General features: G+C 41.1%; 1 protein-coding gene across 1 annotated transcript; it reads right to left on the bottom strand.

Moving 5' to 3' along the window:
- LOC135714718 (1-acyl-sn-glycerol-3-phosphate acyltransferase-like) lies at positions 1-11,086 on the bottom strand. The gene is made up of 4 exons (XM_065238112.1): positions 11,017-11,086; positions 10,745-10,949; positions 10,550-10,683; positions 1-560 (listed from the first exon to the last, which is right to left on the bottom strand). The coding sequence occupies exons 1-4, from the start codon at positions 11,045-11,047 to the stop codon at positions 1-3; spliced, it is 930 nt and encodes a 309-aa protein (XP_065094184.1). The 5' UTR covers positions 11,048-11,086.
- Positions 11,087-13,634: the final 2,548 nt, after the last annotated feature.

The following is a 13,634-nucleotide window of genomic DNA, read 5'->3' as shown; positions in this document are numbered from 1 at the left end:
CTAATTAGTCTTTTTATCATCATCATACACAACAAACCGTGGTCGGCTCGTTCGCACCCACTTCGGATCGACAAGGTTGGCCTCCATCTCAGCCGAAAGCCTCTCGTACTCCGCCAACATGGCATCCCTCGTCCGCTTTATCAGCTCATCCAGGTTGTCCTTGGTCAGGCCCGTGGTCGGAATCGGTTCCAGTACATTCATGAGCACGTGTCCCGGCTTAAAGATGTACTTTTTGGCTTCGATGAAGTACATGTGTGAGAAGACGACTGGAATAATTGGGACGCCTGCTTGGATGGCCGTGTGGAAGCCACCCTTTTTGAAGGGAAGCATTCCCCGTTCGGGATACCGGGTGCCCTCCGGGTAGAGATACATTTTAAATCCTTTCTCCACCATCTTACGCTTGCAGGCCTCCAGAGTCTTCATGGCCGAGGGGCGGTTCTGGCGATTGATGAAGGTGATACCGGCGAGCCAGGCTGCGGGACCGAACGGAAGGATGAAGAGCATCTCCTTTTTGGCGATGGAGATCACATCGCCCATGATGCTCCACAGTATTTCCAGACCTGTGGGGAATTAATGTCAGCAGATGAGTCATGATATGGTTTTCTTTGACGTCTTTGTTTTCTAGATAGTGGTCAGGTTTTAAACGATTATAACTCGGCTATTTCATGATATATTTTTAATATTTTTAAATCAATCGAACGGAATTTGCAATAGGGTAAACTAATGATTTTCAACTAATACTTGTGAAAAATTGGTGAACGTCAAGCATTGTCTAAAATATGTATGGAAATCGATGAATCAGTTAATCACGAGCATCCCTTGTGGATTTAACCTCCAGTGAATCTCAAGCGTGAGATTTGTTTTGCAAAATCGTACGCTCAAGAGTGTTCAATAAATGAGATTACATAATGGTTTTCCGAACACTTAATTCAGTACTGGTGTTCCAAGGGAATTCTGAGCTGAATGCCAAGGGAGTCGAGGGTACAATTCTAAAAAATCTGAGAAAGAAATTACAAGCTTATTTGCTGGAGTATTTCGAGAGCAGCGCCTGTGGTGTAGTGGTAAGCGTGATTATCTCTCATCTCAACAGGCCTGTTTTCAATCCCAATCGGTGCCACCGGGATGTTCTGAGGTATCTTGGGAGCCCTCGTTCACTCTGACCCAGTCGAGCCAATCGCCGTTTCCTGCCAGTCATCTGTGGTATCCTGCCGTCCAAGTCGTTCCGGCCCTGTGGTCGGAGATAGGGCGAGGGTCTCCCATCCTGGCTTTTCAGGCAAGTATGCGTGCTTTCTCGGTGATTCTCCTCGTGATCAACATTTGGATTTCAGCGCAACACCCACTCAAATTCATTGCATTCTGCCGAGGAACGGACAGTTTGTGACAATCCTTCCTCAACGACTTCCGAGCTACGCATTTACTATCAGAATGCACGAGGACTTCGGACAAAGATAGATTCTTTCTTCTTAGCTACAACTGACTCGGAATATGATGTTATCGTGCTAACTGAGACTTGGCTGAACGATTGCATCTTGTCTACTCAATTATTCGACGAATCTTACACTGTGTTCAGGACAGATCGTAGCTCTTGGAACAGTCGAAAAACTCGTGGTGGAGGTGTATTGATAGCCGTTTCCTCTAAATTGTGTTGCTGTATTGATCCAGCTCCGATAAGTAATGCTCTCGAGCAGCTTTGGATCAAAATCAAACTGCAGAACTATGATGTCAGCATTGGAGTGCTTTATCTACCACCTGATTGCAGAGACGACCTGTCGCTCATACAGCAGCATACTGACTCCATTGATTCAATCCTTTCCGGCTTGAGGCCTCATGACCTTGCTTTCCAGTTTGGAGACTATAATCATCCTGAAATGCACTGGGTACCATCAGAGGATGGTGGCCTCACAATAGATTCCCATACATCGAGATTAACGAATGCTAGTTGTGCATTGTACGATGCCTTCTGCTTCCAGGGTCTGACACAAATCAATACTGTGAAGAACTCCAGTTCACGGATTCTCGATTTAGTACTCATGAATGACTCAGCGTTATCAAGCTGTTGCGTATCCGAAGCGGCTGAATCGCTCGTAGAAATCGATACTCCACATCCTGCTATTGACGTCACCGTTTCTATTTCGGTACCAGTACCAACGTTCTGGTCTGCCTGTTTAAAGGGTGATACGGTCAAAATTTGGTCAATATCAACTTGACGTGTTTCTTTCAATTTTGCATTTAAAAAACCTGAACATCCCTCATTTTGAAGGTGTGTGTGTGTAGAATGTTGCTCCTATTTTGATTTTGGAATTCACTCTTCAGTTGTCAAAATGCCGTCCAAGCAAGAAGAGCAGCGTATCAAAATTTTGCTCGCGCATCGCGAAAATCCGAGCTACTCGCACGCAAAGTTGGCAAAATCGCTAAAAGTTGCCAAATCAACCGTTACAAATGTAATTAAAGTGTTTGGGGAACGTTTGTCGACAGCCAGGAAGTCTGGATCGGGGGGAAATCGAAAACCGGAAGCCGCTGAGACGACAAAGAGAGTTTCCGATAGTTTCAAGCGAAACCCTAACCTCTCTCTCCGAGATGCCGCAAATAAGCTGGGTGTATCGTCTACAACCGTGCATCGAGCCAAAAAACGAGCCGGACTATCGACTTACAATAAGGTAGTGACTCCAAATCGCGATGATAAACAAAATACGACGGCCAAAGCGCGATCCCGGAGGCTGTACACGACGATGCTGACGAAGTTTGACTGCGTGGTAATGGACGACGAAACCTACGTCAAAGCCGACTACAAGCAGCTTCCGGGACAGGAGTTTTATACGGCAAAAGGAAGGGGAAAGGTAGCAGATGTTTTCAAGCACATGAAACTGTCAAAGTTCGCAAAGAAATATCTGGTTTGGCAAGCCATCTGTACCTGTGGCTTGAAAAGCAGCATTTTCATAGCTTCCGGGACTGTCAACCAAGAAATTTACGTGAAAGAGTGTTTGAATAAACGTCTGCTGCCTTTCCTGAAGAAACACGGTTGTTCCGTACTGTTTTGGCCGGATTTGGCATCTTGCCATTACGGTAAAAAGGCCATGGAGTGGTACGCCGCCAACAACGTGCAGGTGGTTCCCAAGGACAAGAACCCTCCCAACACGCCAGAGCTCCGCCCAATTGAGAAATACTGGGCTATTGTCAAGCGGAACCTAAAGAAGACCAAAAAACTGCTAAGGGCGAGCAGCAGTTCAAGGCAAACTGGCTTTCTGCGGCGAAGAAGGTGGACAAGGTGGCTGTACAAAATCTGATGGCAGGGGTCAAGCGTAAGGCCCGGCAATTCGGATTTGGAAAAGCGGAAGCCTAACTGAATATTTTTCCTGAATTTTATACTAATTGAACTTGAAAAAAAAAATTAATTTGATTTTTTAAATAAACGATTTCACCGATTTACATGCGTTTTCCCTTGACCAAATTTTGACCGTATCACCCTTTATAAAACAAATTATAATCGCCTCACTAAAATCATCCAAACCAGAATGGTGAACCTCAGAAATGAGGATTTTGCCAATTAGATCCGCGCTCTCCCAGATTGTGCTAAGCCATTTTGGAAGTTTGCAAAAATCTGAAAACCCAAACCTAGGCCCATTCCACCGTTGATTTCACTAGACGATAACTCTGTGGATCGTTTGATAACTTCTGCAGAGAAGGCTACCGAGATAGGTCGAAATTTCGTCAGCTCGCATAATCTAGGACAATACATTGTCAGTCCCCATGAAGATATTGTCAACAACCTTCATCAATCTCCCAACGATTTCTCTGAGGTGATGGAGATCACAGACAAAATTATTTGTCGGCTAGAACATTCCAGGTTTCCTTGAAAGGAGCTACATCCGACGCCCACAACATCGCTGCAGGCGTTCCCCAAGGTACTATCCTGGGACCCCTGCTGTTCAATCTGTACACCTCCAATATGCCTGCACTTCCAGAAGGCGGAATTCTGTCTCTGTTCGCAGACGACACCGCGATCATCTACCAAGGTAGAGTGATCAGAGCGCTAGTAGCGAAACTCCAAAGGGGCCTGGATGCCCTAACAGATTACTTCACCAGCTGGAAGATTTGTGTCATCGCGGCGAAGACCCAGACCATACTATTCCCCCACTCTAAATCACCAAGAATTGTTCCGGCTGAGGATGTCAAAATCAAGTTAAACGGCACAATGGTGGAATGGGCCTCAGCAGCAAGCTTATCTTCAGGGAGCAAGTTAACAAAACTGTCGTTAACTGTAACGGCATGATCAGACCCCTGTACCCGCTCATAAATCGTAGACCTAGCCTGTCCCTGAAGAACAAGATTGCTGTCTACAGACAAATCATCCTCCCAATGATGGAGTACGGCATGTCTATCTGGAAGAGTTGCGCAAAAAATCATCACTTAAAACTACAACGGGCCCAAAATAAGATTTTAAAAATGATCCTGAACTAGTCGACCAGGGTGCGAACATCTGAGGTTCATCGTCTGGCTGGAATGGAGATTCTGGAAAACAGGTTTAGTGGATCTATCAAACGGTTCAGAGAGCGAGCCTCAGTTCAACCGGCTATTCAGGAGCTGGTACAGTAATGATAGTTATGTAAATTGTAGTTAGGTAGGTTATCAAATTAATCAATTATAAAATCACCACACCCCACTTCGGGGGAAAATGTACATTAATTTACAGACACTTAATTTTAAAACAAAACCCATTGGATAACTAGAGCTGAAAAGCCCATCCGGCAAATCAATCAAAAAGGATACCAAATGTACTGCACACCAATATTTTTTTAATAAAGAAGTTTCACCCTATTCGATTATGCCGGTAATATGCGTTTGATTGGCGAGGAGAGAATACTCAAGGTTTTGTTTATAAAAGCTGATAGTACCTTTTCAATTGTTGGTCTAAAATGTATTGAATTGGTTACGCTTTTTGATAGATAGAAACTATATCCGCCAGACTATGAATATAGGCGACTATATACCTAACTACTTAAACTACCCAAGTAACATTTTAAGTTTAATAAAGTAATACAAAGCTACTATAAAACAACATTCATAAAACCCTGGTCAAGGCTACTTTGCCATTGATGAATCGACCAAAACCTCATTAAGACTAGAATCTGTCTAGTTGGACCATCCTGGAGAAGGTTCTGAAGGGTATATTTTCCTAGCTCTTCGAGATTGAATTACTGCCAAAAGGTTGTATGACGAACGTATTAAGAACCATTTGAAACCCTTATTTAAGCTACAATAAAAGCTATTTGATAACAATAAAAACCTTTTTAAAGCCATTTTCCCTAGCCTCTTGCTTAATCCACAAGAAAAAAAACATCAATGAAGATAGAAAAAGATTCAAAACTACCAACCGATCTTAACAATATAATTGAAATATAAACTGATCATATAAAAAGCCTATTCAATTTCCAAAATTATTAAAATTGTTCTCATAAAGTGGCCAAGTTGTAGGTGCCATATTAAATCCTATTTATGTGAAATGTACTTGAAAACATCGAATAAAATAAGTCCGCCGTCGGAAAACGTTGATCTGACTTATTATTTTTAATCGAGAAGAAAAATTTATTTTTCTTCAGATTGATCATTAAGCTCAGCCGAGATATGTTTTATGATTATCGTATTTCAAATATCTGCTCATTCCTAAATTGACCAAAATAAAGTTATATCCATGGAAATACACATTGAAAACGAAGTTTGTGAAAATCAAACTAAATAATTGTAACATGGCCATTTGTGAAAAAGTTGTTTTGCTTTAATGAAATCCCTCACAAATTCATAAGGTTTTAAAATAGCTTTTATGAAGAAAACTTCCTGACTAAATTGTATTTATCTAAAGCCATTTTGCTTGATCCTATCCTGTTCATATTTATGGCAGCATTTATGGAGGCAAAGTTGCCTGCAAAGAGTTAAACGTCAAAGTTTGTTTATCTTTCGATAGTTGCGTTGTTCGATCATTGCGTTCTTCCAGGGGATTTTCTCCCGCTGAATTGGAATCAGTTATTAAGAAAGTGTGCGGAACTGTTTGACAACATTTCGCATATATCGCAACAACTGGAAGCTCAAACGTTCCCGTAAAATATTCCCTTTTCCGGATGATTCCCGAAGTGCACCATCAAACGATGCAGTTGAAATTAAGTACGTTTGCATGAAATTTTGAACCTTTCGCTGAATAAAATTACTGCTATAAATCGGAAACCAGCGGTTTGCTGTAGGTACAAATGCAAATTATTTCGTTCGTCCGATCTGGAGAAGGTCTGGTTTTAGACTGCTTCATAAAGGAGACGGTCGACACCGGTCAGAACGTGATGCAAGATGAACCAGATGCTCAGTCGTTGCTGAAATTGACTTCCCTTCGATCGTTAACATCGCTTGAATTTGTCATCCTACTTCGTCTACTCTTCGAGATTTCTTTGTCATAAATATTACTTTTATTCACTATGAGGATCCAACTTTTGAGTTCAATTTGGAAACATAGTAATAGGGGATTTTATGGTACACTTTAAAAAGTCTAAACAACAACAATATATGCTTTTTGCTCTCATTTAAAACCGAATTGTTTTATGGTTACTTTTATAATGACAGAACAACTTTATAGAGTATTTTATCAAGGCATTAATAAACAATAGCTAATGAAGTTTATGATTGATTTACATAACAGTTTTATGGAGTTATTAAGAGCTGCTTCAAATTTATTTTTTAAACAACTTTCTCAACAGACTATAAAAGGTCTTTAAAACAGTAATAAGCTGAATTACTAACCAGGAATGTTTTACACTTTGAAATGCTGTATTTAAACTAAATGGATTGTTTATTTCCATTATAAAACCAGAGTGGATGCCAAGTAGCTGCTGAATTGTTACTTGGGTAGGTTGCCAAATCACGAATGATCTGGTGGTTTGATCGCAGACAGGCAACTCTGAACCTTTCGCTCCTCGAGTGTTTGAAGACCGGCCAGGTAGTGAATCTCAGAATTACGTGTTCGCGATGGACTGTTAAGGATCATTCTGAGGATCTTGTTTTGGATCCTCTGAAGCTTTACGTGGCGGCACTTACCTCAACTCTCCCAGATTGGCATACCATACTCAATAGCCGGCAGGATGATTTGCTTGTGGACAGCAAGCTTGTTTTTAAGGGACATGGTGAACTATCAGAGGGTAGAGCGACCTGATCATGATGTTAGTTACACTTGGTGGATGTCTTGTCCACATGGGATCGGAATAGCAATTTCCTATCGAGGATGAGACCAAGGTAGACTACTTCACTCGACCATTCAATAGGAATGCTATCAAGATGGATCTTGACGTTAACAGATGGAACAAGCCGAGGTGAATTCGAGTGTGGAATGGGCCTAATTTTTAATATGCTTCATCTACATAGTATAAAATCGAGTTGTTTGTTCTGAAATAAAAGGAAAAAAAAAGATGAGGTCTGTTTGTCCCATCTTGCAGGGTGCCTTCCATTCATTTTGACTAAAAAAATGTTTTAAGAAATTATGGAATAATAAGATATTATGAAATTATTTTGATTGTGTAAACAACAAGAAGAGATTGTTAAGTTTGTGTTTGACACATAATACCTGCCAATTTTGCTACATGAGAGTCGCAATAAGCCATTTTGTAATTTATCTCACCCACTCTTCGCTCTTCACTCTTCGCGAAGAGGCGATCAGAAAAACGCTCATTGTGATTCTGACTGTCAAAGCTAAATTTGCAGGTTTGATGTATCAAACACAAACTTTACAATGTTTTCTTATTATTTACACATACAAAATATCATCAAAATATCTTATTATTCCATAATTTCATAAAACATTTTTTTAGTCAAAATGAATGGAAGGCACCCGCTTAAAAGTAATCGCATATCAGTTCCATTATGACAAATGTATTAAAAAACAACAACCAAAGGCATTTAGCAAGTATTTTTAGTATGAATTCTTATTTTCGTGCTGTTTTATACATAATATTGAATGAAAATAATGGAAAAATAATAATGGCATATTAAAGCGATAAAAAAAATAACCAGCCTGTTTTCCATGGGCTTTGATTAACTCTTCCCAAAACTGTTTTTTTTTCCTTCCTCTACCAATGGCAAAATAGTTTTCAGCAATGCAGCTTTTCTGTCCAGGTCAATTCCTCTGGGTTGGCTTCTCTTTATCAAATGTTCCTCCAGGTTGAAGTGCTCCACTGAAACCACTTTTTCCTGCTTGGCTGTTAATATCTTACAGCTTTTCAAATCGTCACCGCAACTATAGGAACCTAACGCTTATAACGTACCGCAACTATTGGAGCGTTTCCCCTAATATAGATTAAAGCAGCCTCTCTTGACGACAACTTTTCGTATTTTCTCGATGTATGGTCGAGGACTCAGCTTGTTCAGCACGTACTGGGAAACAGTAAAAACGTTGGGGAAGAAATGCTGTGGAAGCATGTCCAATACCTCAACTTTTTTTTGCGCCTTCAACCACAGCTGTGAAGTCTGGGTATGTCACCGGTGGGTTTCGTCTCATTGCACCTTCAACTGCGGCGTGGAATCTGTCTGCAGCCATGAAGGTGTGTCCCGATGAGGTGAAGGAAAATATTCCAATTTTTGTTTTGGGATTCACAGTTGTCCAGCCACAAAACAAGCGTTTCCACATCGCTAAATCTGGTGATAATCCTATGAAAACACCCAGCTAGGTCGTTAGACGATCGGCCGCTCACAGCTTCAGTCCACACACATGCCAGAACAGGAATTGTCTGCGTGTACTTCCCGACAGGAGTGAAGGTTTCATTAAAGGCTATTAGCCTTTGTGAGAACATATCCTGTTTAAACAAAAAAATTGGTGTCATCTTTGGAGACCTATTTGGCACATTCCATGGTAATTCTCCAAAATTGCAGCATGAGCACGACTCCGTTTCTCCACCATATCGAGCTTCCGGATTGCTGTTTTGGTCTTTTTTCTCGGAGCTTGGCTTGACTCCTCGATATCTTCGTCCATCTAAAAAAAAAGCTGTCGTCTGAATCATGAACGTACCTCGGTGAACACCGGTTTTCTGACACTGAATCGTTGCTGGGGATCTTTCTTGCACCACCAATGGAGAAGATTCGAAAAAAAGACCGTTGCAAAGTCTCATGCTCGTAACACGAAAATCGCTTACTGTCCCTAACTTCAAGATCAAATCCTGGTCACTCTTCATCGGAACTTTCACCGTACCCATAAGTTTTTATTATTTTCAAAGCAGACATTGTGTAAGAACCCAGAAATAATTTCTTTTGCACAGAGAAGAACGCGACAGATTTTATTTTCGACCGTATTAAAACAACGAACGCCGATAGCAAACTAAACGCGTCAAGGCATGCTAGGACTGATATGCGGTTACTTTGTGACATGATAGACAAAATAACCTCATGTCAGTCCCATCGATATTTTTCTCTACAATGGATTAAATTTTTAATTTATTTCACCTAGTAGTATGTTTTCATTACTTCTCATAGTATAACGTAAAAACATAATACAACAAACATGAGAAACAGGCTGTAAAACGATTAAAATTATTTCACCTTTCATCGCTGTTTTCTCGGTTTGTTAGTTTTTCATATGGGACTGATATGCGATTCTAGGCAGCATAGATGATGGAGGTGTCATCTGCGAACATTGACAGGATACCACCACCCAGCAGGGGAGGAACGTCTGACGTGCAAATGTTGAATAGGATAGGCCCACACAGGCTACCCTGAGGGACCCATGCATCAACGTTGAACGTATCAGAGGGGACATTGTTCAAGTAGACCTGCAATGATCTGCCCGACAATGCTTAAATAAAACAGCAAAAAAAGGTTATCTTCCATTCAATTCCAGTAAATTAATTTTGGCATCCATGACAGATACTTATTTCGACTACAATGTGCAGAACTTATCAAAATCTAACCCCTTAAGTACTCATCCCCTAGGTAAGTCAAGAACACAGGTATAAAAATGAAACCATGATGACTACCAAGCCTTTGGGATTTTCCTTATTAGAGAGTTGTATAGATTGTTCTCCTTTAGTTTACTTAAATCTTTGGTTTTTATTAGTTAGGTAGGTTTCGATTCAACACAAAGTTACAAGCGTTCAAAAGCTAACACTTTATCAGCATCCATATTTTTTGATTTTCACCCAGTATAGTCGACAAAGGCGTAGTTCTACGTCAAAAAAGCTGCGATAAAAAAGAAAACACACCGTTGACTACAAGGCGCATAACGACCATGATAACTTCCAAATTATCAATTACCTACTGCATCCAACAGAATGTTATCGAATGCACTGCTCATTATCGACTCGAAACGAACAAAAATAAGATAAGCCCACAAAATCACTGTCTTATCGAACATATTCCAAATATCAATTGCGCAACAATCACGTCACACACTGAGCCCCGATTAAGCCATTCCAGTCCAAATATTGCCCTTTTTTTTATCAGCAAAGCCGATTTAGATAAACGGCACTTTAGCCAATGCATTCAACTACTTTCGGTGAATCCCACTGGTGAAAAACCAAAAGCTACTCACCCAAAATATCCATTGACGTTTGGTGGTTCGCCATGACGACCGCACCTTTGGCTTCCTTCAGAATCCGAGCATTTCGCAGTTCCCAAGTAATGGGCAACAGGGTCGAGGCACGTGACGCCACCGCTGAGATGAATCTAAAAATAATGGAATTACTAATCATCGTTCGTAAGAAATAAAAAATCGGTTCTATCGCACCCAGCGTTGGCGGGATTCCGTGGCCTTAAAAGCGAAATCGGTGCAAACAGTGTCGCGAATGCCTGCGTTGCGTAGTAAATCATGCCGAACTTGGCGTAGTATTTAAATTTGTTGCCATCGCTTCCCACTTTCGAGGCTAAAATCAACAGAAACCAAACGCCCAGTCCGATCAACCATGCGTAGATGTAGTATTTGACGAAAAGTTCTGAAAGAAACAAAGTCAAACGGTTAGCTCGTTATTAGAACGCGTGTTCTAAGCAATTTAAACCTACCGACGTAGAGGCACAGTGAGCAATCCGTCATGATTATCGACAGGTCTATCCAACGATCAAAGTTCAATTTTTCAAAATCTCCCGCACAACGTATTGGGGGTACATCCACTCGAGTCGTACCACCGTCTGATACTATTCCCGAAAAAGTTTAATCTAAACAGAGCGTAATGAAAACAACAACGAGAGTGTCGTTCATTCGCCAATAATCACAATAAACGGTAATCAGTTCATTCAGCAAATTTGATAACCGCGAGCACGGTTGGTATGTACCAATTCGGTGTTGCTCGATGATGATGCCAATGATGGTCTTTAACACTCCGAATACGATGTCTCCGAAAAAACGTGTAACGGCAAGTTTACAATGGCATAGCTTAGCCATTTCTTGATGAATTTTAAAAATTGAGGTATTCCTAGAATTCCTAAGGTCTGTAGATTATTTTGGTTGTAAAAACACATTGAAAATTGAAATATTTTTTTCAAAATGCGAAAAGAGTCGTTACACGTTTTTTTAAAGTTTGTTTATGGATTTTGCAAATGGCTTAAGATCTATAATCTACATTAATGAGCACAAATATTCAACATTAGTTAGAATACCTTCATGGTTTCTATACATGGATCCTGGAGACACCGGAACGGTCCTCCGGCAGATCCGGAACATCCGTAAAAGTGGTCAATCCACAAAACTGAGTCTAGAGCTCCGTGTTTTTTAAACATTTAGGAACTGTGATATAAGATAGAATTTGTGGTCGTGACAAAAACATGGACCTGGATGGTCATAGAACTATCCTCCGGAAGAAACGGAAAATCCGTAAAAGTGGTCCAGTGGTTTCTTATGTCTCAGTTTCATGTGTTTAAAAAAGAACTGTAGAGCTCTAGGATCAGTTTCACAGATTAACAAATTTACGGATGTTCCGGATCTTTTGGAGGATAGTCCCATGGCCATCCGGATCCATGTTTATGTCACGACCCTAAATTCAATCATAAATCGCAGTTCCAAGAGTTTCGAAAAAAAACCACGGTTTTTTCACAGTTTCATGGATGATTCACTTTTACGGATGATCCGGATCTTCTGGAGGATGGTCCAATGGCCATCCAGGTTCATGTTGATGTCTCAACCCTAAATTCTTTCATATATCACAGCGAAGTGTGTTCGACAAAACTACGGAGCTCTGGAATCAGGATTATGGATCTTCCGTAGGACGGTCCCATGGTCATTCGGGTCCATGTTTATGTGTGTGTGTGTGTGTGTGCGTGCGCGTGTGCGTGTGTGTGTGTGTGTGTGTGTGTGTGTGTGTGTGTGTGTGTGTGTGTGTGTGTGTGTGTGTGTATGTGTGTGTGTGTGTGTGTGTGTGTGTGTGTGTGTGTGTGTGTGTGTGTGTGTGTGTGTGTGTGTGTGTGTGTGTGTGTGTGTGTGTGTGTGTGTGTGTGTGTGTGTGTGTGTGTGTGTACAATCTCACCCCCACTGTCCGGCAGTGTTATTATGGAAGAAAACTGCTTTTTATTACCCTTAAATTAAAGCAGGTTTAGTCCGGGAGTTAGAAGGTGTTAGCTCTATTGCAGCTCCAGTGACCCATTTCAGAATGCCTGGTAATTCACGACCACTCCGAGGTCACTTTTACTTACAATAAGCCCCGCATGTTCACTCTACCTTTATCAAATGGATAATGGTATCATAAACACACTTCCAGATTCAAAAAATATTATTTCCAAATCTGGCACGTATATAGTTTTGAAATTTATTCAACTGTATTAAATCGATTTGAATGGACATTTTTACCAATTTTGTTTCGAATACCTCTTGATTCATCTACTGGCAGCACTTACTGGCCCTTACCGGCGACCAACTCGTCTGCCCACAAAAGGCTACGTCTAAATCTCAAAGCTCTCCGGACGTCCCCTCGAAAATGCAATCGAGATATGTATAAGAACAATCTTCAACTGGAACGTACTCACCAAATCAATACATCCGGGAGCATATTCCCGATGCTTATTTTTCTCTCGCATGCCCGTCGTCGTCGAACGGCAAAAAAAAAGGAACTCGGTGAGCAATTTTGTGATACGGAATTTTCACTGAACATAAACCGCGAATTTACGAATTTCACCACTCCCAACTGCGAAACACGTTCAGAAGCACTTTTGGCACACTTTCGATCAATTTCTTTCGAAAACACAAAAAAAAAAAGTTGCAAACGAGTCAACATCAACACCGATTGTGCCGAACTCTTTCACGCACCTTTTTACGCGCAGCAGTAAATAAACTGAAATTAAAAATTATCACTCGCGATGCCACTAATTTCTGGTCCGGGAGAAAATCAAATAACGCAGATTGTGACATCTCTTCTGATGCTTGCAAACATGTTGTCACGCACGTACTCCAGATGAGAATCCGCGATGTACGCAACTAGAAGAGCCTTTGCCTTTTCGTCCTTTTCTTGAAAAGCTTTCCTCTGCGCTTCGTCAGCTGGTACATCCTTCTTGATCATTTCCTTCACGCCGTGAGCCGACAACTGCGTTTCGACCTGGAACCTCCACACGTCGTATCCTTCACCAGCAAACTGGACTATTCTTACTTTCGCCGCGCTTGACATCTTCACTCCCGTCTTCTCCGTAATTCCGTA

The sequence above is a fragment of the Ochlerotatus camptorhynchus genome, unplaced genomic scaffold, assembly GCF_037179485.1.
Source record: "Ochlerotatus camptorhynchus isolate MF236.1 unplaced genomic scaffold, CSIRO-AGI_Acam_v1.1 ptg000045l, whole genome shotgun sequence".
NCBI lineage: Eukaryota > Metazoa > Arthropoda > Insecta > Diptera > Culicidae > Ochlerotatus > Ochlerotatus camptorhynchus.
The sequence above is the reverse complement of the archived record's forward strand: the minus strand, read 5'-3'. Positions and strand labels throughout refer to the sequence as shown.